The 27,598-nt window shown below is 42.0% G+C and overlaps 3 protein-coding genes across 13 annotated transcripts in view; all 3 read right to left on the bottom strand.

The window, feature by feature from the left end:
* Positions 1 to 1,816: 1,816 nt before the first annotated feature.
* On the bottom strand, positions 1,817 to 11,723 carry qtgal (queuosine-tRNA galactosyltransferase). 3 transcript variants are annotated; one of them, XM_019889454.1, is made up of 12 exons: positions 11,389 to 11,723; positions 10,373 to 10,489; positions 10,068 to 10,167; positions 9,517 to 9,581; positions 8,799 to 8,864; positions 7,319 to 7,414; positions 4,350 to 4,445; positions 3,858 to 3,982; positions 3,109 to 3,244; positions 2,907 to 2,975; positions 2,751 to 2,825; positions 1,817 to 1,959 (listed from the first exon to the last, which is right to left on the bottom strand). In XM_019889454.1, the coding sequence occupies exons 1-12, from the start codon at positions 11,509 to 11,511 to the stop codon at positions 1,879 to 1,881; spliced, it is 1,149 nt and encodes a 382-aa protein (XP_019745013.1). In that variant the 5' UTR covers positions 11,512 to 11,723; the 3' UTR covers positions 1,817 to 1,878. The 3 variants fall into 3 exon arrangements, with proteins under 3 accessions (XP_019745013.1, XP_019745014.1, XP_019745015.1); XM_019889455.1 differs by having other exon boundaries at positions 3,858 to 3,949; XM_019889456.1 differs by lacking the exons at positions 1,817 to 1,959; positions 2,751 to 2,825; positions 2,907 to 2,975 and having other exon boundaries at positions 3,152 to 3,785.
* Positions 11,724 to 15,089: 3,366 nt separating this feature from the next.
* On the bottom strand, positions 15,090 to 26,889 carry epn3b (epsin 3b). Of its 9 annotated transcripts, none has more exons than XM_019889446.1 (12): positions 26,585 to 26,889; positions 24,064 to 24,195; positions 23,807 to 23,965; positions 23,436 to 23,519; positions 21,951 to 22,248; positions 21,646 to 21,764; positions 20,108 to 20,236; positions 18,400 to 18,523; positions 18,158 to 18,298; positions 17,967 to 18,062; positions 15,932 to 16,216; positions 15,090 to 15,848 (listed from the first exon to the last, which is right to left on the bottom strand). In XM_019889446.1, the coding sequence occupies exons 1-12, from the start codon at positions 26,591 to 26,593 to the stop codon at positions 15,562 to 15,564; spliced, it is 1,863 nt and encodes a 620-aa protein (XP_019745005.1). In that variant the 5' UTR covers positions 26,594 to 26,889; the 3' UTR covers positions 15,090 to 15,561. The 9 variants fall into 9 exon arrangements, with proteins under 9 accessions (XP_019745005.1, XP_019745007.1, XP_019745011.1 ...); XM_019889448.1 differs by having other exon boundaries at positions 15,091 to 15,848; positions 20,108 to 20,194; positions 26,585 to 26,888; XM_019889452.1 differs by having other exon boundaries at positions 15,091 to 15,848; positions 15,932 to 16,213; positions 20,108 to 20,194; positions 26,585 to 26,888.
* Positions 26,890 to 26,956: 67 nt separating this feature from the next.
* mycbpap (mycbp associated protein) overlaps positions 26,957 to 27,598 on the bottom strand; it is a 10,555-nt gene continuing 9,913 nt past the window's right edge. Inside the window, exon 13 of the mRNA XM_019889453.1 lies at positions 26,957 to 27,173. Coding sequence (XP_019745012.1) covers positions 27,042 to 27,173 — 132 coding nt within the window. The 3' untranslated portion in view covers positions 26,957 to 27,041. The remainder of the gene's footprint in view (positions 27,174 to 27,598) is intronic.

The following is a 27,598-nucleotide window of genomic DNA, read 5'->3' as shown; positions in this document are numbered from 1 at the left end:
ACCTAACTGTCAATGCTTACTTCCCACGAGTGCTTGGCTAAACGTGACTACGATCTTACCGAAAACTAAAAGCACTATCAGGTCCACACAGTTGTGCCTATTCATTGAACACAATGCTGCAGTGTGGCCCCTGCTGCCTCCTTCCAAGTTGCAGAGTGTCGCACATTTACAGAAAGACAGGAACACTGAAGGAGATTTGTTGCTAAAGGCCTGTTTGGCTGCAGGCAGCAAACGTTTCACGCTCTGTGAGGTAAGATAAACTTGCTCCGAGGGTTTACGTGTCCGATCTGCGCTCTCTTGGAAGAGAATATTGTTTCATAGGAGTCTTGGAGAATGCTAAACAAGCACAGGCTGTGTGTCCATGTTTGTAGCAGATGTGTCCGCGCCGTTGCATCAGAGAGGGAGGCCACACCCATTGTAAGTTCAATGTTCTGACGGTACACGCACTCCCTCCCATTTTTTTTTCTAGCATTAAAAAGTTCAAGTGCGCAGATCAAACCTTTGATTCCTTCGAAACTAACAAATTACAGCTGTACTCATCATGTCATCTATGAAGAAAATGTTTCTAGTCCACTAAGCTAAATATGTAGGAATGGCTCTGGAGGGTCCCAGGTGAAGCGCTTCTTGCCATGAAGAGCGCCACCATGGACACAGCATACATTTTGTATGTGGATGAAATGTGCAGTAAGTCGGGAAGCAAGCGAGATTCGTTAAATGCACAGACTGCAAACGCTGGCATGCTCCTGTCCAAAAGTCACACAAATTTGGTGTGCACATTTACTCAAAACGGGTCTCATCACTGCAAGTTTGTAAGAAGCAGATAGTCCAAAAAGACGTCATTATGCACATAAACCATGTAAAAACATAATGTTACACTTATTCAGCCTTATCATGATGTTGCACTGATGTTTCCAGTCTGCTCACACAAAGCTATTTCCAGTGTTAGTGCTTACGCCTGCCATTTCCCCGGCTGACAGACAGAAAGAATTTAATAAGGGGCTGTGCGATATGGCCTTAATTTCTCCTGATACCAAGAAACCTTTGAAAGTTTTTTTTTTCTTCCCCCAGCACGAGCTTCCTCCTCCCCTCTGCCTCCAACCAGCACTAACTTGCATTAACTTTTATGGAAACAATAATGATGATAAATATTTTATTCTTTACAGATCATGTTTGAAAAAAAGCACTCCCGGTTAGAAAACATTCCTTTTGTCAAAGCATGTACTGTACATAAATAGAATCGTGAATAGAATAAAATTCAAAATTACTGCCCAGCGACAGCTGGGATAGGCTCCAGCATGCCCGGAACCCTTGGGGGGATCAGCACTTCTGATAATGATGGACAATTTAACATCTTCCAGTACAATAAGCCCTCAAACTGCACGGCTCAGCTGGTCCATATGTCAGAGTAGTCAAGGTTATTATGGGTGACAAAAAATAATGAAATACAATAACGAACCTTTGGGGTTGATTTATAATGTACATTGGGTTTGTATGTATATGTGTGTGTGTGTGTGTGTGTGTGTACATGTATAATTCTGACTAATAAATATGAATGAAGAGGTAAAATGGAAAATCGCCCGGCCCTATAATTGTTCAGTAGTCACATACCAGTTAAAAAAAAAAAACGCAACATGCACATACAGGCACGTTATGTTCAATGAAGACTCTAAATTGGCCGTACTTTGAATGTGAGCATGGATGTGCAGCCTTGTGTATACCGCTTCTCAGGCTCATTTAGCTCAGATAGACATAAGCTTCTTTATACTTTGGGATGAGTTAGGATTAGCCTCGAAAAAAATGAATGGAAGAGTGTGCGTGAGTTTTAAATCTACTCCTGTGATTTAATATGTCTAACAGTGATGTACCAGCCGCGGTCAGTCAGTTGAAATGGAAGAAGTCGATTCCTTCTTTCATCTGTAATGAGTTGAGGTTTTCCTCTAGAACGCCAGCCGTCATGTCCTAAACACATCCGAAACATTGCATATGAGTGGAAAAGCACAAGGAGAGCACGAGAGAAAGACAACGCAAAATGCTTCTTCAAAACCGCATTAGACGCGTAATGGTATTTTTCAGCAACTATCTCGGTGGCTTCCTTCAGAGTTCTCAATGAAGTTTTTGGATGTGCAAAAAATGTACAACCACACGAATAAGCTTCTGACTTCAACAAATCAAGTTTCACCTTGGCTTGTCAGCACAGTTCAAAGATATCCTATTGTTGCTTTGAGCAATGTGGCATTTGGCTGACAAACATGGGATCGAGTCCAGGTGTTTTTAAGAGAAAATTACACCGACTCCATATCTAATTCCCATAATTGACCAATTGGCATGGCCTGCTGATGGGGTCAGCGTAGATTTGATGTCTAAATCTGGGTGATAAGGACACAATTTGTCATTTGGCAGCCTGAATGTTTATTCATCCATTTATTTATTATTATTAATATGTTTTTTGCATCTGTGTGCATTTTATAAGGCCACGCTAAAGAAACACAATAAAAAGGAATTTACATGACATGGTTTCAAGATATGACCAAATAGATTTTGACAACAATTTGAAAATGAGCAGATCTATTGATGTTGATCCAAGCGCCATGTGTTCAAAGATCAGGCTGCTGTCTCTACCCATTTCCTGCCGGCCTCCCGTGTGCTAACGTCCTGTGCCGGGCACACGCCCTCGCTCATTATGTCGTTAACTCAGATTGCAGAGCTGGGGGGTCAGAAACAGCAAACACACAAAAACACTTTCAGCTCACCAGTTTGACACAGATGATAAAAGGGGCCGACGCATCTTTGTAGTGCAGGACTGGGATTTTTGGCTTTGGTCGTTCCTAAACAGAGCGCAACAAAAGACAGATCCATGGTAACTCTCGATGCACAGACATTAATTGCTTAGTTACCGATAACCTCACCTTGGAGTCCTCATATGTGTAAAAACCCTTCTTTATCTTATTCTTGTCCACATCACAGAAAGCTTTGACCTTAAAAAAAAAATGACATCACAGCCATGAATAGAGTACTGGTGGTGCCCACGAATACCAACACAACTCCCAATAGTACACAACTCCATCCATGAATCTGTTCTATTCTTGCCATATATATATGACGACATACTTTCTTCTGATTAGTGGCGTTAAGGCAGCGGTACAGCTTACGGCCCTGTTTCCCGGCATTCCATATGGTGAAGCTTTCCCATTGGCTAATGACTCTCTCCTGAAGAAATCCAACTCGCAGGTTCCAAATGGTTTCCCTGAAAACGGAGGAGGTATAAATCTAAGTATCTACATCCGTGTCCCTTGAACCCGGCTCATCAACACGCTCACAGATTTCCCATAACGCACACGCAATCACGTTCATAAATTCCCGTCTTCGTGTGCTTAGCCAATCATCTCGGTGCGCCTTTGTCACCATCTTAAGTTTTTTTTTTTTTCAAAGCATTTCACACCTCACAAACGTGGGCTATAATTACTTGATGTGCGCAAGGTTGTGGAAGATGATGCTTTCACTTGTCAACGGAAGTAGCGAACGGGGAGGCAGTGTCAAGGAGTTGTGGGGGTTGGGTGGAAAGTAGGCAAGCTTGAAATAGGCTTCCCAAAATAAGATGGATAATAGACGATGACAGAGAGGAGCGAGCATTGGTGAAGTACGAGGTACACGTGAGACATAGTAAGAAGCACATCAAGAAAAGTGAAAGGAGAGAGAAATTGGGACTTTTCTGAACATATTCTAGGCAAAAATGTTGGATTGCATGTGTGGGTTGAGCTGATGGAATCCGGGATGGCGATGGGCAGCTGTGAGTAGGTGGAAGATCAACAGTATGTCCAGCACGAGTAGTGGGGGAGGAGGTGCGGGCTGAAACTGACTCTTTCACGGAGTGTGTGGTGGCCTTCTCGTGGTAACGGTACACCACAAGGCAGTGGTCAACTCTGATCACAAGTCCTCCTTGACGAAGACTCTGGTAAAAGAAGATCAAGTCCTCAGGGACTCCCTGGAGGCAGAGACGGGTGGATGTGAAGTGCATGATAACAACCAACGACCCGAATAAAAAGAGTCGTGCTTCGTGTTGATGCAAAAAATGTCGACCTTTGTTTGTCTGTATTAGCAAGCCGGCTACTTTCTGACATTAAGAGTTTACAGTTTGTATTTTGGGGTTGAAGAAATCAACGTCAGGCAAACGATCAAAAGAGACAACACATTTTACGACATGCATTTCAATTCCGACTCGCAGTGAGATTTAATGGGTTCTTTCCCTCCACAAATTTCCATGGAATTCCATTAACTGTTTTTCAATAATCCTACTAAGTACCAAAAAATCCAACCGGGCAATGAAAACAGTACTCGCTGGGGTGCCTTACCTTGCTCTCCTCGCTGAACCATCCAACAGTTGAGAACCAGTCTCTTGAGCAGAACCAAGTCGGCATGATGACTGTCGGTCCATGGGATGTATATACCTAAGGTGTAAGAATGTCTTAGCATAACACCAGCACATATGCAGTTTAAGTGGTTCAGAGAATGGTAGGTAGAAAAAAATCCTGTCTGTCAAAATACTGCTGGGAACTCAGAATTATACTTCAGGAGCTGATTGACAGTCATTCACTGGACACATACTGAAGACAGGCAAAAAAAAATCACACTCTCACTCAGGGGGAAGTGAACGAACCTACTGTGCCTGCACTTAAGTCAGGCGAGTGAACCACAACACACTCGGTGACTAAAGATCATCCCATTAAAGATCATTCAGGAGGAAGGAATTGGGAACTTGTTTGGATCTTGGGCTGCCTTTAGATTTATGATCGGTAGTTTATATTCAAGTGACTGCTAAATCCAAAATCAACAAAAAACTGATTGCGGTCAAGTTTGCTTGATGGTGGACAGCCACTGACGACTAAACGGATAATGGTTTAAAATAAACTGTTGAAATCGGAGAGCAGCGCAACCCTCAACTCAGCACAGTCATGTCAACAACACAAAGAATACCACAGCATGAGGCTGGTCCAACCAATATTTTAGGCTCAAGCAGGTGATCTAGGGGTCACCTTTGCAACACCAGTATTATCCTTATTGTGTGTGTTTGTCAACCGTTTAGTTTCAGGTGAAATTATGAAATATGTCTGCCTCAAAAAGTCCCATCAGTAAGTCACACGCAGAGGTTGATTTTCAACTTTGCAAAAAGTGTGCTCCCAAGCAAGATTTGAAACACAGATTAATGCCATTGTTTTGGCTTCTTCTTCTTCTCTTTGGCTGCATCTCCTCAACACACCAGAAAGCGATTATGAGCTGTGTATTTACATCTTCACAGACCCCCACCTCAATGCTGCTCCAAGCCTTCCTTACGCGTGCCTCGTGTGTGTGTGTGTGTGTGTGTGTGTGTGTGTGTGTGTGTGTGTGTGTGTGTGTGTGAGGGTGATTTCAGGTTAATCTCCTGTTTTCCTCAGTTGCCTCGCTATATTTCAAATGATGTGTGAATGTGTGCACTTAACCTTTATGCACGCACAATTGCATGACTCAAAGGCTCACTGATGAAAAACATTGCGAAAACCTCAGAGTCAGCTTGACGAATCTGTTAAATATGAGCATGTGTGTGTTTATGTGCATCCCACCTACATCCATGTGTCCTCTCTGTTGCAATATCTCAACACTTTGCAGGTGTAAGCGCAGGCCAACTGCATGAATCGGATGAATCAGAATGTGGGAAAGCATGAGAACGAAGATGCGACTAGTGAGGAGGGTTGGGAAGGTTATTGATAACCATAGCTAATGTCCAGCAGATGAACACTCAAGAGTCCTGCTCTGGATCAAGTTAAGCAAGCACCACCCTGAGTAAATCTGCTTTACGTCTACCTAGGCTCTGCTTCTTGACCCGACAAGTGGAGGCAAAGACGCAGAATGTGGAGAAAGAGAAGTACACTGGAAAATGAGCTGTTTTAAAGCTAGAGAGGAGAGGAACAATCACATCCTCATGAACTGTAATGTCATATAAAGAGCCTTCTATGTCTGGTAAGGCACTATACAGACTCTGTGTGTGTTTGTGTGTGTGTGTGCGTGCGTGTGTGTGTGTGAGAAAGAGAGCAAAAGAGACCTGTTGCTGTGGTGACAGTGTGTTTTGCTCGGACAGCAACAGCAGTTCTAATGCTACATTCCACCGCTTCATAAATTGAAATACCGTATCCTGAATGCTTATTATACATGTAGCTGTATTTATGTTTCAACTTTTCGGTTTTCTGCCTCGTAAATATTTGGTACATTTTGATAAGTACACACAACGATAGCACATGCTAATTTTCTCAAAGGTAATTTTTGAAAAAAAAACTTCACAGAGAGAGAGAGAGAGAGAGAGAGAGAGAGAGAGAGAGAGAGAGAGAGAGAGAGAGAGAGAGAGAGTCAGGTTTCACCAATTAATTGACGGTCAAAGCTTATTGTTCATGCCTCTAATCGTATTTACAGAGTCAGATAGTAGTTACCATCTTTCTTCCTGAGCTTTAGGTCAGATTGTTTGCAGTGTAACTCCAGCTCTTGAATCAATCATCAGAACTTTATCCGTCTATTTTCTATTCAGGCTCATTGGCGGTGGGGAGCTGGAGTTGACGTCAGCTGACCTTGGCCAGACGGCGGACGGCACGTTGATTGCCAGTCCGTCACGGGGCACGTATGGAGGCAACCAACCATTCACGCCTCTGCTCATTGAGCGGGATGTGATCGCAAGGACTGCACGAAAATCAAGCCTGTGAACCACGACACTACCAATGACTCATATTGTCCGGGAACCACTATTTTAATTTTTGGATGATGTTGGACAACGTCCAGTTTTAGGAAGCTGTTTTCCTCTTGAAATACCTGATGTCTAATTAGTGGGGGGATTGGTTGTCCCCAACAGTTTTGTTCAATTGTCTCACTGCATTTGCTCCTTACTTCTCAAGAGATAGACACACCATCTGGATGAAAGTTTAATATTTTGGCAGTGTGGATGTGAACGTCATGTACTGTTGCAGCACTATAAGCATACCCAGATGTCCCCTGCAGATGGAAGACAATCTGTTTGCTCAATAAACTCACAGTGCCGTTTTGTTTGCAAAACTATCAGTTCCACTACCGAAACTTTCCACTATTGACAGATGGCGGCATGAGGCGCTTCCTCTGGTGGGATTGCGAGCGACAGAAAGGTCGCCAGCGATTCTATAGTTTACGTCCAGTCCGCTGGCACATTTCCGTGGAAACGGCAAGGGGCAGGTACGTATCCTGTTTAAAACTGACCTGCTCTCAGCCTGCCACGTGACCCCTTTGAAAGGCCCCTCCAAACAGAGCGCAGTGAGTTCGCAGTGTTTACTTGCGTGAGGAGTTGATCTTGAGTGATTGTGTTGATCCAGCGGGTGTAGCGTTGCGTGGATCCCTCTGGAAGCCTCCGAACTTTACAGCCTATCAACTATAATGGAAACACACATTCATGAGAGGGTCAACATAGTTTTCAAAGAATCATTGAAAACATTTGAAATGATTACTGGAACAGAATTGGTACATTGAACACAGGAAGCACAGCCAGCGGAGGATGGTGAAGTGCCTCGTGACTGAAAAAGGGCAAAACATAATCTAAGGGAACATTGAAGACAAATGTCTTTTTCAACATTTAGAAATATTGTTTCTTGTGATAAAAATATAAATTAAAAAAACACATTAATCTAAAGCCTGCCTACAACAGGTTTACTTCTGCCAGGAAAGTTAAGCGTTCTAAGTGTGGTGCATCTTAGTTTGTTGTTAGCAAAGAATCTCACAAAAAAACAATTTTTATTAAATTCCTTTTAACAAGGAAAAAACAGCACTCTGGCTTGAATCCATGAAATCATCTCACTTTTTTTTTTAAATTCTATACCAGTCTTAAAATGTGAATACATGTTTAGATTTTTTTTTTTCAATATATGTACATTGACCTTTGCAGCAGTTGGAATCCAACGGAGTTGCGGTTTGATAATCAGAATACTTTGGTTAAAGTTTTTTTTTTTTTTTTTTTTTGCCACAATATTGACCCAAACTCTATGGTCAATAATAAGCACATGGGAAAGCCGAGGCTCTTGACAAAATTAAAAATGAAAGATGTTTTGCATTTTGACTCTGAGCTGTCAAGTGAAAAAAAAAGATAGGTGTAAAAGAAAGGGACAGGCTGTTTGTGCAGGGCGGCAGGCCTGCTGTCTCTGTGCTGCCTCCTTCACTACCCTCACACACATGACCCCCAACCCTTGACCCAGAGGAGGGCCACAATACGTCAACACCGGATACTCACACTGCTCTGCACCCCTACATTATTGGCATGCCAACTCAGTCGCTCACATTTTGCTAATACTGTATTACTAAGATTTGGTCGCTCATGGTGTAGTGGTACACATGCCGGACTTGTGCGCGGGCAGTGTGGGATCAGTTCCCACTCAGTGACGGTGTGAATTTAGGTGTGATTGGTCGTTTATCTCTATATGTGCCCTGCGACTGACTGCCGACCAGTTCAGCGGGTATAGTGCCTTCGCCCGTAATCAGCTGGGACAGACTCTGGCAACTGCCCGCAACCCTCTTCAAGATAAGTGGAGTTGAAAATGGATGGATGGATGGATGGATGGATTACTCATACATACTATTTGGATTTGATTCACTTTCCGCACACAGGTCTCTAAAACACATGGATCCAGATAAAACTGACACCTTCTGGCTGAGGGAGCGGAGTGAAGGACAGACGACAGAAAGTGAAAAGACAGTTCAAAAGAAAAGGTGGGGTGAGGAAAAGGGAAGCAAGGCAATGACAAAACACGTCTAGAAAAACTTACAGAGCTTGAGTGGAGGACAGACGCCTCGTACTGCAGCCGAACTCTTTGGGGCAACATGATGTCATCCTGCAACACACACACACTGTCAGTCATTCACTATACATATCAAACGTGACTCAAGATGCAAACATAATAGAGTGTGATCTCTGTTGGAGCCTACGGAGGCTTTTCAAGAGAATGCTCATAATAAATCATATTAAAGATTATGAGCTCTAAGAGAACAAATACCCAACATGAAGAATTCTGAGCAGCACCCACTCCCCCCCAACCCCATCTCCTCATCTGGAACTGATTTTCTCTTAATGTAAGTAATCAGGCATGTGGGAGGAAAAGATCACACTTGTAACAACATTTAACATGTGCTGGACAATGTCTAAAAGAAAGCCTTCTACTTCATCTACTTCTGGACTTTGCCGGAGGACTTGAACTGTGTCGAGCAGAGACCATTACAAGAGAGCTAATTGAGCAAGTAGGTTGTTTTATGAGAATGTAATTGGACTGTCAGGCATTGCTTTTCTGAGGGACACCCTCCACTGGAAGGAAGAAAAGTCTTTACATGCAGTTTAAAAGCAAGACTACAACGGAGTGATGAGGTCAACTTCATTTGATTAGTGACAGAAGGCTCCAGATGGCCTTTCCATTATAGATTTTTCAAATCGGGCCTCAGAAGACAAATGACGTTTTAATAGAACTAACATAAGACTGCACACTCACTTACCGCATCCTGGAAGCACAAGTATTTTCCACAGCTCTGCGCCACGGCCTTATTTTTAGCATATCCCACTGAAAAAAACCCCAAAAACAACAACAAAGATTCTTTAGATTTCCATTTGTGATCTTTGACATTGAATGAGCATGTGAGACACAGATTAGAATATTATCAATCAATTGCACTTTATTTATATAGCACTTTTCAGACATAAAGATGCAACTCGAAGTGCCATGCAATTAAAAAATTCAGAATTACAACGTTAAAACAGAACCCCCGTCCCCTAACATACAGATTATATCCCCACAGGCATGCCTATGCTCGCAAGCACGGACGCACGCGCATACAAATTTTGTAAAAAAGGCATGGCAAGGCACAGAGAAACCATTTGAAGAAAAAAAGCACCCAAAGGGCGCTAATCCACGATGAGTGACAGCCGCCACACTTCCCAGCGTGGAGGCCCCCCAAGAAGAAATACTGGCTCTTAAAAAAAATGCATTTTTCAGCAAAAAAAATTGCATCTAAGAAAAGGACTCAATGCTCATCACAACAGAACAGACCCCCTCTTGGTTGGTCCGAGTTATGGCCACTGAACACCAGTGAGATGTCCCTTCCCTCCAACCTCTCCCTCCAAGTCTCCACCACCTTTCTGGAGTTATCCTAGGACAAAGACATGGATACATACTGTAGATATCAAGATATATAACTAGATGGCTACTGTAGCTAGAGATGAAGAAAATGTATGTGGTACTATAATACAGTGAGGATTTTTTTCATTAGAGAGAAGATGGGTGCATACTGAGATTCTACAACATATTCAAGAAGACAAAGCACATATGTGCAAATGTGAATAAAACAAACATACGGTGCTGGCGTCGTCAAAAACGGATAGTTCCATAGTGCCGGTGAAATCTTGGTCCAATATTGCTTGCAGACACTCATCTAGCCAACAGGAGGCATTATACACAGGCATGATGATACTCTGAGACACACAAAATATTCTCATTAATCCAGCAGTAAATGACCACAGAATGCATTGAAATGTGAAAATTATGGTCTACTTTTTATATTAACACCATTGTTTGATAGAAAATGAACAAACAAACCAATGGTTCATTGGCTTCTTACATCAACTCCATTGGAAAAAAAATGAAATTGTTGAGGATGCAGTTATGTAAAATGTTACATTCTTAAATTTGGAAATTTCTGTGGTGTTTTGGAAATTTAAGAATTTTGACAATGTGATAAATACTTCCCAAAATGTTGTTCATGAGCTGAATGTTTTGAAGCAGCAATTATTTTAATTGGTTAAAAAAAGGTAGAAGGAAAATGTAAATATATAAAATACTGCTTAATTAGGGAATTGTTTGAGGAAAAATTGGGAATTTTTGGAATGTTAGGCTGTCGCGCCAGTGTACGTCTTGAATGAGCTGAAGAGTTTGAGGTAGACAAGGTAAACACTAAAATAGAGGAAGTAAATATTGCACAGTATGGAGAACACGGGTATCCAACTCAAGGCCCTTGAGACAGATTTGGCCCACCACATCATTTTATGTGGCCGGCAAAGGCAAATCATGTTGTCCATCAATTTGTTGTGTATACTCTGTGTAGCAATATGAGGAGATCATGCATTCAAATGTATGCTCATATGAGCTATTACAAACATACTGTACACTATAGATAAAATACAATAAATAATTGATAATTTTTACTTTTTTTAAAGTAACATAGCGAACACTGCTTGTACGTTATGGCTTTTCATGAATAACACACGTAAGGTCTAATTTAATAACCTCCTTCCCCCTCCAAAACATTTTCGTTGGAAACAGGCAGCACCTGTTTGGACAGTGTCACAGTCACGTCAAGCGTGTTGTCACCCACCACGTCAACTGCACCCTGGCGCTTCTCCTGCCCTTCCAGTGCTGTTTCTGCTGCATTTTGCACGATGCGGAGGCGCTTTGGCGGCTTCACATTCACTTCGAACTCCTCGACTGGCCATTCCATGCTTACCTCCACGCGTAAATTAGAAATTACGGGCTACTACGAACAGTTTACAAAAGTGTCATAAACTTATATTTCTAAACTGTTTCACCCAAAGAAACACTTCGGTGTGTTTATTTCGAGTAGTGGTAGTCTAAGGGGTATTTATTTTTTAATTTTTTTACAAGAATGGCTCGTTCAGACGTACGCTGCAAGCCCGTTGTGCAATGTTTTCCGCAAACAATCACACTCATGCTCTGATTGGCTAATCGTCGAGAAAATAAGACATCGGATTCGCGATTACTCTTGTCAGTCTTAGAAAACGTGGCGTCACAGTGAACGCCCACTTTTATGTGTGTGGACCACAAAATTTGAGACTTGTTCATTTTGTGTCGCACTTTTTCCAAGGAAGACTTACAAAATTATTCACATAGTTATAGAATACAGTCATACATATTGTTACCCTAATGCCATAAATGTGAAAGTCCGTTTTAATTTACTGTTACCAAATCAGTAAGAAATAACAATGTCCTTACTAAAAATGTTTTTGTTTTCTGAAAAATGTTAAAATACGACTGAGGCAACAAGTGAATACAACAAAAAAAATTATGTACAACTAAAATAAATAAAAAATAATATACTGGTAGATTTAATGGAATGCCAGCCTAAAGAAATCTGTTTGTAACTACAGTACTTTTAAAAAAAAGCTATTGAAAGGACAGCACTTAGCCAATTTAAAAAAAGTGCATTCCACAATCTGGGGGCAATGCATTGCAAGGATCAATCATTTAGCCTTTCATTTCACGTGATGGACATTAGGTAGAGGCAGGCAGCAAACTGCAGTCACCAGGCCATTGAAGGCTCTGTCAAGGGCCAAAAAAGAACTGATTTGGAATAATTTGGTGTTTTATATTTCTCAGTATTATATCACAATGCGAAAGCTGTATTAATCATTCATCTGGTTTCTGCACTCTGAAGTATAGCATTTTCTCACAGCTCTAGCATTAAACTTCCATCTATCCATTTTCTATCTGTAAGCTGCAGCATATCCTAGCTGAATTTGGGCGAGAGGTGGCGTTCACCCAGGATTGGTTGGCAGTCATTCCCAGTGCACATGTAGACGAACCATCATCCACACTCACATTCAGTCTGATGGACAATTTGGAGTCTTTAATTAACCTAAAGGCACACTGACAAAGTATGGTTTGGGGCTGGACTACCGTAAATAAACCCACACAAGCACGGAGAGAACATGCCAACTCCACAGAGAAGGACCGGAGCTGAGATACAAACCCAAACCTCCGAACTGCAGACACTAGGCCACCATGCTGCCCCAAGAAAAACAGAAAAAGGGCAATTAAAATGCGCCATGGAATACAGCAGCCTACATTCATTTTAGAAACATACTGTGTACCCTCATTGCGCCCCTGATGTGTTCCATTAACATTTTACTCCACATGTGCACAGACATTCAATCCACCCCAATCAGGGCACCACTTAAGACAGGATACAGTTTTGAACTGGACTTGACTAAAGAAGCCCATACATGTAGTGTATTGCATTAGTCTGTGCACAGACTAATTGTTTCCACATTGATCACACTGATCTTTAAGCCGAATGTGTCTTTAAACTTGATGGGTTATCTTATTGCGGGCCAGGAACAACAGCTCCAGGGGACAAAAGACCGATGCCAAATTTAGGAAATATCCTGTCATGCTTCAATGCATGAGAAGTGTAATCATGAGAACTTTTGGCTCGGTTGGACTATAGCTTGGCCTTCGAAACATCGGGAGACTCCAGACAAAGCATTTGAATTTGGCCCTCAACAAGAGAAGCGAACCAGGTGCCTAATTTGAACTAATGGAGATGGACAGAAGCAGACAGAAATGGAATAAGAACTACTACACTGATGTATTCAGCACAATATCACCCGTATTTTAGTCTCAAGAGTTCTGTTTTGAGTCCTGATTCAATTATGGTTGTGGTACTTTGACAGCTCACTGATGTGCGTAATGATTTCACAATATTTGGAATCAGCTCTTGCAAGTGTTCTCACAGTCATTCCTGGCTGTCTGTTCACTTCACTCTTTGCATTAAACAAAACAATATAGAACTTTTGCATGCAGTTCAACCAGGAATATCTGAAGGTTGAGGCTGCAGCTGTTGAGGGCTACATCTGATTTTTTTTTTTCCGATAAGAACCAGATTTTAGGAAAAAAGGAATGCGTGCTTGTAACCCTGGCAGAGTATTTCCGATTTTTCCTGTAGTGAGTGTTGTGCAACATCACATTAAGACAGGACTTATTATATTAGCAAGTTGACACTGGTGAATGAATCTACCCTATTGCATGTTCTATAGGAATATAAAAAAACAACTTTCTACACTAACCGTTGATGAAGTCTTAAAAATAACCTTGTGATGTGAAAAGGGGAGGTCATCAGGCTGCTTTTGATGTTTCTTGGAACAGAGTTTCCTGGCCTTATTGCTGTGCGGGGCTAAATAACATTGCAACCCAATTTACTGTGAATGTCATTTAAAACTAAGCGACTGGACTGAGCTGCCATTTTTTACTTTCAAGGTTAATGTACTGTAAGATGAGTGAACTTATGCTAAAGTGTGCTGCAATCATAGTTTGTGTTACATTTATTATGTCTATTTTCTGTGCTGCTTGTCCTCGCGAGGGTAGCAGGCGAGCTGCAGCCGTCCCAGCGGACATGCTGGCATGAGACAGGGTAAATCTTGAACTGGTCACCAGTCATTCACAGGGCGCTTGCAAACAACCAACCATTCATACTCACATTTATGTTTGTGGACTATTTTGTAGTCTTTATTTAATCTAAGAAACTGTGCAAACTCTAGACAGGAAGGAGAGAGCTGAATTTGAAACCCATGTACTGTACATATACGTATCTTTAAATTTAAGACAACTTCCAGTCTCACTTTGTTGTGTCATTTCCAGGCCAATTGAGAAGATAAAAATGGCTTGAACTAAAACATGACGGCAAGTTATAACCGTAATAATATTAGATTTTACTGCATGTTTACTCTGTGGCCATAATGGCAAAGCATCTCTCAGTCAAAGTGTATCACTTCGACATTTTTCACCATAGACACCAATTCTATTAAAGGCACTGATGAAGTTTTAGTTCATTTTCACCTCAAGCAGCACAGGCTTGAAAACTGTAAACGCGGGCATCGCTGACATCTTGTGGTCACCTCGTGGATCGCAATTTAAAGGCGACGAGCTGCAACTGCAGAAGTACAATGTACAGCAGTAGTTTGTCATACGATGAATGCCCCACCACTCATACGTTTTGATGATTCTCCGAAGATAGGATTCATTATTAAATGAAAATCATTTAACTTCCTTCATAATTTGAACACTTAATTCTTAATGAGGCATTGTCTTCCGAACTGAAATTTTACATAAAATGTTCACCTAAAAATAAGTAACATTAACAAAATATGAATTAAAAAATGAATAAACCTTCGTCATACACAAACAAAACAAAACAAAACAAAACAAAGATCCTTTGAATAAGTCCCCTTTAAAATGGCTGTTCTACCTTCCCGTCGAGTTTTGGTTCATTCGTTCTCATATTTTGAAAAGCATGCTTTCAGAAAATGACACTTCAAATTTGCTTCACTGTTAGAAGGCAGCAATTTCTAATGTAAATGGCAAAAATAGGACACATTCTGTTAATTTAGTGAGCAATTTCTCAATGGAGTTGTTATTGCGGCATAGCATAATTGCTGCAGCGATATTACTGTCTTGCATTGTTATCTTCGCCACACTTCAGTTCATCTGGTATTAATGTTTAACACAATGCTCTGGCAATAAATACTCCCCTCATTAGCTTTCTGATTTGTCTTTAATTTGCAGTGCTCTCTGGGCTTCAGGTTCGGTTACATATACTGTAGCAGCTGATGTGTCTTAGGACAGACACAAATACATCAAGTCCACGTTTGATCCGTTTCACATTTACGCGCAGATATTGAACAGAATCGTGACTCTGATTCAGGCTCATGTTGTCGTCTAGACTAGTGTGTAAATAAGAAGGGCAAACGAAGTCTCAGAGGAATGGATTGTGGCTGTGTGTCTGTGCTTGGGGTCTCGGCCGGGGAGAGATGGGGAGCAGGGGTTGGGGCAGGTTAGAGGGAAGTTCCATAAGTCTGGTGGGAGGCTGGGTGTGCGAGGAGGGAAGGGCTGCCCCCCTGTGATGGAGAGGGAGTGGAAGTGACGGACTGTAGGAGAGCATGTGCGAGGGCAGCGGAGATGTCGAAGATGGACGCATTTGATTGAGGGTAAGGCGAGGCTGGTCACAGTGGAAGGGGTTGGTGGAAGATGGCACGCTCAGACCTGTGGGTGGGGCCATTTGCTGGTTAGAAACCTAAAACTTGGATTGTGAATGCTGTCCTCATAAGTGATCTCAAAGCTGTTACCTGAGAGGAATGGGTTGTTGTGCGCCTTGCTTGGCAGGGTTGAAGGTATCAGTGCATCCAAATTGACCAACGAAGCCCCCGTAGGTCCAAGGAAGGCCTCAGGGGTCTGACACACACGCGTCGTAGTGCTTACAGGGGGCGCGAGTCGTGACAGATCAAACATCTCTGGACTGTCCGAGTCCCGTCCATTGAGCTGGGGTTTGACCAGAGCTTCATTCCTGAAGGGATCAGTGCTTGAAGTTGCTCCACAGAATATATCCGCAGACCCACGTAGCTCAGAATCTGCTGACGATAGTCATTGTGGAAGAGCAATAGAAGATAAAAATGGTAGAGGTGTGTCTATTCTAAAATAGAATGTCATAGGAAACTTAATTCAGTAGTTCAATCCAAAGATTGAATTTATACTATTGGTATATTATTCGCTAAACACAGTGAAAATTTTCTTTTTTATAAAAAACAGATTATAGGTTACAGTTAATAAAACCCCCAAATTCCCCAAGACTTTAATTCTCAATAAATTATATTACATAAACAATCAACATGGTTTGCAACATAGAAATGAGGTAGTAATTGTCTTAGTGAGACTCAAACTAACTCTGCCCACTTTTTTTTTTTTGTGTGTGTGTAAAAGGTGATCCAAAGGTTATTTTTATAATAATTTATAGACCTCCAAGATTATATTTTTAAATTATGGAGGAAGAACTGCAATCAGTACCGACTAAGACTTTTTGGTCATAACAGGAAACCAACATTCATGTTGACAATAACATGGAAAAAATAATACCAAAGACCTCTATGCTGTGCTGGAAACTTTTGGTCTGTTACGATATGTGAAAAATCAGACACACTCCCAAGTTTGTATTCTTGACCTAGTTATCTCCACAGCTGTTGACATCTTATCTGTTGACCGACAGGACTAAGTTATCCCAGATCATTTCGGTGTGAATTACAAACAATGTATTTCAAAAAGTTCAGGCAATCACTGTTTCTATTTTTAAAAAAAATTGCTAAATGAGTCATGGCTGTGTCACCAACTGTGAATGCAGATACAGATGATGAACTTTTGAATAAGTTCACTGGGAGAAGTTCAAGTGCCTTGAATGGTGTGGCTCCTGTAAAAACTACGATGACCTTGAGCCTATAAAACACTATCAAGGTGCACTTTGATAATAAAGGCATTAGAATCGAAATGTAGGAATGTAGGATGTAGCTTGCTTGCATCATAATGTAAGAAATACAATCCATCAAGTTTAATATAAACACGAATCAGCAAAATGTTAAAAAAAGATGCAAAACCTTAAACCAACCAGCAATAACTCAATTACCGTGTGTGAATTTGATAGACTGAAAGAAAAAAAAACATAGCGAAAATGCTTGAGCGCTGTCTTATCTCAATACCATCTGACTTTTTGCAAAACTATTGTAAAATTAGTGCTAAATTGCAGCAAATAATCAATTGGTCACCTCAGTCAGGGCAGTCTCCTAAACCCCCGAAAGGAGCTTCCACTAAAAATAAATCAATAAAAAAAATGAAAAAGGAAACACAGTGAAGGAGTAATTATGTATTTTAGTTACTATACATTTGAAGATTAATAATGGCGAATTGATGACTAAATGGAACAGCTCTCAAATGGTTCAGGTCCTACATGAAAGAAAGGAGTTATTTTGTGACCACTGGAAATTTTGAACCTAAATGAAGGGCCATGACAAAATGTATGGGGTCCCTGAAGGATCAGTTCTTGGACAACTTTTGTTCAGCCTGTATGTGCAACCACTGCTTGGGTCAAGTTCTGCATATCTCGAATGTTGACTATCATGGCTTTGCAGCTGACAGACTTATGTCTGTAGTGGTGTCCCCAAATGACTACAGTTCAACAGAGGTCTAAAAGAAAGCGCCAACTATTATAAACCAATTACTTGCAACAGTCAGTAGGATAATCGACTCTAAAAAGATTTGATTGTGAAAGCCCCACCTGGAACAATGGTATAATACCCAAATCCCAGAACACAAGATTTCGCTCGTCACTTGCTTTACCTGTCGGGCTAGCTGGCTGAGGAGAACACAGTTGAGGAACTTCTTGCTGAAGCCTCTCCTCTTCAGAAGCACTGACAGGATATGTCCCATCACTCCCTAAATGAAGCATGAAATAATACAACCAGTATACTTGTATATTTGAACAAATTAAAAGGTGGTTAAGCAAATAAACCAGTGATTCTGGAAGATACCGCGCCCGGAGGTCCTATCCAACGTTGGATCAACTGCAGGGCTGCAGGTGGGTACCGCCTCCCAGAGCTCTTGGCGTGAGTCGGCATATGCAGCCCAAGGATTAGCAGCATCCGCGGATGGGTCTGGGGGGGCTATGACGGCTGTGTAGGTGGATCAATTAAGTTTTGTATACATCACATACAATAAGTGATGTTGGAAACATGATCACTTACCCTCTCACTTTGTACGTGTGAAAACTCACCTACAGAATCCCAAGGATCAGAAGCAATGTTACAGGAAGGCCGGGCAGAGTCCCAGAGGTCACCAGGTGGAGGTGGCTTCTCAGAGGATGCGCCAAGGAAGTCCACTAGGTCCAGCGTGGTCGACTATTGAAACAATAACCACATATTTCATATCGGTTTGTGTAAAACTTTGGATGATTGATAGAGAAACAGATTTTCTAGTAGGCTCTTCCTGGCTTTTGACCATAATTCCAAAAGTGTCTGGCAAAATTACAACCGTCCTCATCACCAAAAGAACAATATAGTGTTATAACATTGTAATGCTTGGGGGTGGGGCTGTTTTTCTTTAGCTGGAAATGGGGCCGTGGGCAAGGTGGATGGAATTATGAATAGTTCCAAAACCTTTATGTGCTTCAAGATAGGAAAATAAAAGTCAGGAAAAAGCCTACTTGAACATTTGAACTTTATTTGTGGTTAGTATGAGACATTTTAAGTGGTTGGAATGTGATTGGCTAATTCTAAACGTATTCAGTTATAAGATGGTATGGACACTTGTGCAAACACATGATATTCTTTGTTCTTTTGCACTTCCCCGCACGAAGAAAACATTTTCTTATTTCTTATTTGACATGAAAATTACATTCAAACAGGATTGTGTAGACTTTTTATACCCACCATTTGTTCAACAACAAGATTGTATAAAGCTACTGTTAAATTATAGATGTGTGATTCTGTTGTCTGAGTTAATCACAAATGCAAATTAATAATTTTTTTGTAGACATAATTTTGACCAAGACTTATGAGGCCAGTCATTTCAATTCTGAGGAACTGAGTTTGAATCCTCAGTAGCAATTAGCTAACAGCCAAATGGAAAGGCATGCATCTACGGTAGGGAGGCAGCTGAGCACAGTAAGGTGACTTTGTTGTTGGAAGCCCCCAAAAATTGATTGTCAAAAGAGAAAATTAGGCTTTCCCTCGAGAAGCGCCTCTGCAGTGTGATGACGTTTGCAGCTGATGCATTCCTCACCCACCGCATTAACAGACTTAGAAAGTGCTGTGTTAAAACAAACAACCTCCACTGTGCAGCATTTCTCCCCAACAGGATGTTTTAAGGCACGTGGCAACAGTATCCAAGCTTCAAATCTCTATGTGAGTGTTCCCTAACGCATTGATTCAAATATACCTGTTTTTCATTCCCCGTATTATTATTGCCACTTTCAAACTAAAGAATCAATTACTACAAGCGCATAGTGGAGTAAACATACAAATGGTATACTGTATTATGGCAATTTCAAATCAATGATCATTTTCCACTCATACTATTAAGACATTATCTACAGTAATGTATTTACAGTATGCACTTGCATTTGAATGTTGGAAGGATGCACGTAAACCAATATGCACATCAACAGGCGACTCTGATTCGCTTGTCAACCGGCAATGAGAAGAGAGGCTTCTGTGCCACCAGATAAGGAGATCGTGTTGCGGGAAATGTCACGTTGAGCTCAAGGTTAGACAAGACAAAGGCGTTATCATTCAGCAGCAACTCTTTCTCCTCTCTCACCTTTGGCTCTCATTATGCTGATCTATGTCTTTTTGCCTCATATCACTGACACTCTCTACCCCACAAGTCCACAGTGGGCACCGCACAAGCAAACAACTATGCCTACGCACACTCATAGAGCATACACCCACATGGAAAGCATTCACAAATGTTTTTATACTCACCACCTGCGTTCCTGACTGGCTCGCTCTCCTGCTCTCATCCAGGACCTTCTGCAGGACAGACTCGTCTCCTTGGTGACAGTGCTGCTCCTGCAGGGGTGCCATCATTGACGTCATCAGTGAGCACTTGATCTTTGAGAAAGATGCTTGAACTTAACTGGGTAAACTGAAGGCAATTAATTTTTCATATACAGTATATGCTGATATAAATTCATAGGTATGAAATGGATTTGGTGGGTTTTGTTCAAGGGAAATTATTTTACTGAGATTCTGTTAGTAAAAGGAATAGAATGATACATCACAGTACAATAATCTTTTTACATTCAAAAATTGGTTGGGTGGCAAAAATAAAGTCCCTGCGGCCCATTCTTTATTTATTTATTACTAAAGAGCATAATACAGGGGCCGTATCAAAGAGTCCACCTAATATTACTCAGTTTTTTTGACCTTGAACTGGTGCATCATAATTTCATGAATTCAATTAGATACATTCTGAAACACCTTTCACAATGATGCATTGCAGCTGTTCACCACAAATGACACTGCAAATCACAACTGCCAAGTGGAGCATAGACCTCGAGCGAGGCTGAGTGAAATCTTTATCAAACAACAAACAAAATATGTTATGGCTTCCATTCATCCATCCATCCATTTTCTAATCGGCTTATCCTCACAAGGGTCGCGGGCATCCCGGAGCCTATCCCAGCTGTCTTTGTGCAGTAGGCGGAGTACAACCTCAAGTGGTTGCCAGCCAATTGCAGAGCACACATTGATGAACAACAATTCACGCTCACACTCACACCTAGGGACAATTTTGAGTGTTCCATTAACCTGCCAGGCATGTTTTTGGAACGTGGGAGGAAGCCGGAGTACCCAGAGAAAATCCACGCAGGCACGAGGAGAACATGCAAACTTCACGCAGGAAGGCCGATGCCGGAATTGAACCCTGCACCTCTGCACTGTGAGGTGGACGTGCTAACCAGTCAACCACCGTGCCACCTGTTATGGTTTCTTTCCATCTTAATCCAACAAAGTAAAATATGAGCAAACTAATTTGATGGAGGGTGGCCCGGTAGTCGAGTGGTTAGCACGTTGACTTCACCGTGCAAAGGTACCAGGTTCGATTCCAGCTCCGGCCTTCCTGTGTGGAGTTTGCATGTTCCCCCTGTGCTTGCGTGGGTTTTCTCCGGGTACTGCTGTTTCCTCCCACATTCCAAAAACATGCATGGCAGGCTGATTGAACACTCCAAATTGTCCCTAGGTGTGAGTGTGAGCACGAATGGTTGTTCGTTTCTGTGTGCCCTGTGATTGGGTGGCAACCGGTTCAGGGTGTCCCCCGCCAACTGCCCGAAGACAGCTGGGATAGGCTCCAGCACCCCCCGCGACCCTAGTGTGGATAAAGCGGTTCGGAAAATGGATGGATGGATAATTTGATGGAAGCATAAACTGGTTGGCCAAGAAAAATATTTGGTTGTTGAAGACTAAAGAAGAAAAAAATTGGATTGCATACAATCAATGGATTTGGTGCACTGCTCTTTTACCTTCTGATTCTCCTCTCTGCTCATGGCTAAAGCCAGCTGGAGCTGGAGTTCCTCTTCCCCGCTGGTTTGAGGTCGAGCCTGTTCCAGTTCCGAGGCACCCCGAGGAGATGAAGACGAGGCTGCTGAGGGGCAATGAGGATGGAATGGCGATATGTTTGGATGTGTGCATACCTACGTGTATTTCATTGAGGTTGATGCATTTAGTGCAATAGCTAGCGGAAGCTCAAGGACAGCAAAGGCAGTCTAATGCTAACTTAATGCAGTCAAGACCCCGATGCAATCTTAAAACCCAACAGAACACTCACAGTTAAAGGAGGATGGAGAACCTCTGGAGCGGGTTAACTCTTCCCCATAGAGTGCAGCCATACTGGGTTGGCTGGTTCGCCTGCCTGGGTGATAGGATGGGGGTATTCCTCCATACATAGCCCCTCCACCCACACCGGCTCCCCCTGCCATTCGCTCTTTGGTCTTCAGAGCTTGAGTTCTCTCTTGTCGAAGACGTTCTTCATCCCGTAGAAGGCACACCAGTTGGCGTGCTTTTTCTCGGACATTGGCCCCTTGGTCTCTGCCGTCACGGTCAACATATTGAAAATCACGAAGCGTCTGAACCAAGAGAAAAACATTCCTGTGGATTATTTGGGTAAAATACTGGACAATGTTTCAAACTACAAAATGTGGATTTTTATTTGCGTTAATGATAGATTTTAGGTCATTTTCACATAAATCAACTCACACAGTAAAGACACATTTGTTTTGTAATTTAGCTTTTTTTTTTTCCTTTTTAGGCCACCTTGGTTTTATGTTTATAAATATCAGAGGTGTCAAACCCAATGGACAGTATATCTACTTGGAAAAAATGTATCTGGATCCAGATAGATTTTTTTGGGTATTAATTCTTTAATCGATTTTGTCACGGATTGATTTGCTCCAAATATCACACATGGAGTTATTACACCAGACATGTGGGTCATTTTATAATCAGGGCTTTCAGAACATATAAAATATAAACGGAATACAAAATGATTTTTCAATTTAAAAAAAGAGGGATCAGCCAGAATAACAATGAACTTGACCTTGTGAGAAATATTTTTTTTGTTTTTCTTGCTATGACATTGTTGAACAGTGTTGAATTCATTGAAGCATAATTGAAAGCTTTGAAAACAAATGTTTGAATTCAGGTCAAAATTCAAATAGCTCCAGGCTAATCTTCTACTTTGTATTTGGGGTTCATATTTCTATATCCTCACCAGTCATCACTCATGAACCTCACCACATATCGCTGCAAAAGGTATACTTTTGCCTCAAAACATAAAGAAAACATGTAACACATTCGCTTTACTTGTCCAATGTATTGCGTTGCCATTACCTTTTTGCACATGTTGTATATTGTCAATCTCCCGTGCCTGCGTGGGTTTTCTCCGGGTACTCCGGTTTCCTCCCACATTCCAAAAACATGCATGGCAGGTTAATGGAACACACTAAATTGTCCCTAGGTGTGAATGTGAGCGCAGATGGTTGTTTGTCTCTGTGTGCCCTGTGATTGGCTGGCAACCAGTTCAGGGTGTACTCTGCTTACTGCCCGAAGACAGCTGAGATTGGCTCCAGCAGACCCGCGACCCTTGTGAGGATAAGCGGATCAGAAAATAGATGGATGGATGTATATATTGTCAACACTGCACTTTATGTGACTGACTTTTGTCAGGAGATTCAACAGTGTAAAAGTGAGTGTTTATTGAATATTGTTTGTAGCCTAATATTCATGAACTGTTTCTGTAGCTGCTTTGATGAACCTGAATCGTGAAGGCGTTCTCTCGACACTGTTGAGCCACTCTCTCCGATCCGGTCTTCAGTAGATAGTCCAATAGAGTCAGGGACTGAAGTTAAAATACACACCGCTCAATATCATGACACATTTGCTGCAGAAGCTAAACACAAAATTAGTGGGGGAAATCTCTCACTTACTCCTTCTATAAACTGGATCCGATATGAGAACTAAATCAAAAGTTATGCTTTTACATAGATACCGATAACTCAATTTTGAGAGTTGTACAGTGCTTTGCTGTCCTCGTGTAGCTCTACGTAGGTGACCAAAATATGAGCAGCACCTCTTAGTAAACCGTACAGCAGTTCTACATACACATGCCACTTAGCTGTCTTTCACCTTGTAGACATGCCTCCAGTTCTTGCCGCTGTCATTGATGCGTTTCCACACCATGCCCATGACTTCGGCAAAAGCCACCACATTGAAGGTCAGATCAGCGATTTCTGACATGAGAGACGATGATGGGCCCCATGGATCATTTGAAGTTGCTTCGCGAACCTACCACCGGCAGGGGAAGATCAATGACTTGTATTTTTTTCCTTTTTTTTTAATTGATCCTCATCATCCATCACTGATATACGAAGACCACACAATACCTTAATCTCCGCTTCGGAATAGTTGTGCACTATGTTCTTCACCTGCCTACGCAGGGCTGAGGTTGTCATATTGACAGGTGATGGAGGAGTCAGAGTGATAGTAAGTGAAGAGCAGGCCTTCAACAGGTGAAGCTGAAAAGGAGAACACAGACTGAAGGAGTAAATAGGGCAATGAATGCTCCTCTACTGTCAGGAAATGCTAGATACAGCTGTTAAAGTAAATATGAAATGGTTGCAAACGAGGCTTATCACTCTAAGCACAAATGCGTAAATACGGCCGTAAACAAAGAGCCATAAAATGACCAAAAAAAGTGCCTGCAGTAGCTCGTATGAGGTGGACTTGCAAAATTACCAGAGATTTTTGTAAAATGCATGGGAACAAAGTTGAAATGTATCTTATTTAACTGCGTTGCTATGTTTTCTTTGCTTTATATTCAGTCCTATATAGGTTTAAAATGCTAAGAACATCTTTAAAGTCAGCTCTTTAATTTGTTAACATGTATGGCATTGGACAATTTATGCCCAAAAAGCGATTCAAACAATTATTGGTGGTAGTAAGAACAAGTGGCTCACATTTAGTGCACACTCTGGAGGAAGTAGGTCAGAAGCACTGGCAATCAGGTGTCTGATGAAGCTTCTTCAGAGCGTAGCTTATTGAGGTCAGTGCACAACATAATTTTCGACTAAAATGGTTCGAGGTGGGCATAAGGGACCTGATCGTGGGGGGCTCCTGTGAAGAAGATGTGAGTCGATTTAGCCTCCTAAACCTAAGTTGATCCCCTTTTGGAGGGCAGTCTGAGTGGTCTCGCTGTTTAATCATGAACCGAAACCACTGAAGGGCATGACTACCAAAGTGCCTGTAAGGATCAACTTTCTGAAAAATCCTCTTTGGCATCACTAACAGTTCTTAATAGGAATTGTAGTCAACACATTGTACACCATATGCACAGCAACTAAATCAAAGTCTATCTGTCTTGTTTACACTGCATATATTTTACATGCATTTCAGAAGTTTGGACCAAGTAACCAATGACAGTAGTCAACAGTGCTCACACAGTTAGCGATAAGGTGGAGCAGTGTTTGGGTTTTGCAGCAGTCGGAATACCAACTGGGTTAGATTAGATGCCTTGCTCAAGGACACCTTAAATGGGAAAAACCTGGGGCTTTTTTTTTCCACAGGCCACATTCTCATCTACTTTGGAACTTGTTTACCACTGGGTTTCCCCAAAGAACTGAATTTGAAATGTTGTTGGAAACACAGCACCGCATAAAAACTTCTTTGATTTCTTTAACAACCCCAAGAACTACAACAGAGGACAGCAGACTTCATCCATCCATCCAGACTTATCCTGTTCTTCCTGGGAGCTGAAGCCTACACCAGTTGACTTTTGGTGAAAGGTACACTACATTCTAGAATTGTCAGCAGGCAGTCCCAGGTCACATTAGACAGACAACTGTTCAGTCACATTCACTCAGTGGGAATTGAACTTACGCTGCCTGTGTAAAAGTCAGGCAAGTAAATCGCTACACCATCAGTGACACAAATATCCGTACCCTTGTTATAATGCTTCCATTTTCAGTGTTGTACTGAAACTGCGTTGCATCATAGAGTGTGTGATGATCATGATGTTTATTATTTGCTTTCTCATAAGGTAAGCAAATTGTTATAGCTATCAGTATGATGCAGTGCGGTTTTACATCACTGCATTTGACAGGTCGCCAGCCAATTACTAAGGGGCACAAACCAATCACACTCACATTATTGAGCTGCCTATCCACAGGGTCGAGGATGTAATATTGACAGGTGATGGGTGAGTCGCAGATAGTGCAATAAGCGAAGAGGGGGCCAAGCAGGTGACTGAGCAGACATATCCAAAACAAAAACAAAAGTGCAATAAGCGAAGACCGGGCCAAGCAGGTGAATGAGCAGACATATTAAATAAAACAACAGAACAAACAATTGTCCTTTCACAAGTTTTCCCTTCTTTATGGTCGAAACAATAGTTTACGCATTTAACTCTGACACCATGATAATGTCCCAAGTTTGTGAAAGGCTGATCTAACGACATGAAACATTCTGATTCTGAACATAGCAGCAAAAACCAAAGTCAGTCAAAAAAAAAAACAAAAACAAAAACCCAAAACCTCATTGGTAACTCATCCTATGACCTTTACGTGTGACCGTACAAACCTCCTTGCCACGGCCCAGTTCGTGATGCAGTGAGTCCAGGAACTGATGTGGTGGTCTGGTCACATGCCAACACGTCACTACTATGCACGGCAGTGGAAGCGCTTGTAGAAAGCAGAGCCTCTTGTACTGCGTGTTTCAGATACCGCGGGAGGGCGTCCATCGTGCTCTTCATCATGCGTGAGCATGTTCCTGACGCCCGCCCACCCACCACCCCCACACGTACGGTCACATCCCACTCGCCCCCTCATGCAACGTATACGTGGCTGAATTCAAAGATACAGTATTGCAATATAAATAAACACAGATCAAATATAATCTCATTTCGTTTACCTTTCCCATCGCTCATCCCCTCGCCGCACTGCCTCTCCCCCTTGCAGGTCCAAGATGATGTCCTCCCTGCCGCGTGACCACGGTGAACCACGCAGCGATGATATCACGCAGACTCAGTTTCAAGATCCAAACAGGACGGTCGCACTCCAGCCCAGGTTTTGGTGCGAGGAAGCCGGACGGCCAGGCAGTGCTAAAATTCGCATATAGGACGTGCGAAGCTTACCCCCTGCTTCTTGCCATCTCACTCACCGACACACACCAACAACACACACGCGTGGAGTAAGGGGAGTGCGAAGGGGGCGTTTATTTTGTGCAGCGTCAGCGGTGCACCCACAGTCGTGACTGTTGCGTGGATGAATGAGTCAGGATTCACCAGGATGGCAAAGTTTTATTAATACACTTCTGTTACAGTCTCTCATTACATTCCCCTTTCGTGCTCCTACCTACGCACATTCAGTCATTCGACTGTATTGTCTTGCGTGTCGTTTAGGGTGAGGGTTGAATCTTGTTTGTTTGGATCTTGCTCATCATCATTTAACTTATCCACTGAAGCACGGTGACTATCCATTTCATCATCCGGAGCAATATCCTGCCCCCCCAAAAAAATTATATTCAGGATGACTGAATACAGAACTGTTTCAAAGTGTAGAGATCTTCAGTGACTTAATGTACTTTCATAGATGTCTCTCTCTCACACACACGCACGCACGCACGCACGCACGCACGCACGCACGCACGCACGCACACACACACACACACACACACACACACACACACACACACACACACACACACACACAATTAACTTAATATTTTATTGACAAGTCTATACTCTTGGCCAGTGTACATGATTGTGTCATTTTTACAAATTACTGAGAGCCCTCACGTGTTGAAAATGGCTTGGTCTCTTTGATGATGCTATGTTAATCATTGAACATGGTGGATTTATTTTTTATATGCTGAAAAGTTGTGGTTTAGGAGGTGCAATCATATATATATATATATATATATATA

This window comes from Hippocampus comes, unplaced genomic scaffold (genome assembly GCF_001891065.2).
Source record: "Hippocampus comes isolate QL1 unplaced genomic scaffold, H_comes_QL1_v1.1 scaffold86, whole genome shotgun sequence".
Taxonomy (NCBI): Eukaryota; Metazoa; Chordata; class Actinopteri; order Syngnathiformes; family Syngnathidae; genus Hippocampus; species Hippocampus comes.
The sequence above is the reverse complement of the archived record's forward strand: the minus strand, read 5'-3'. Positions and strand labels throughout refer to the sequence as shown.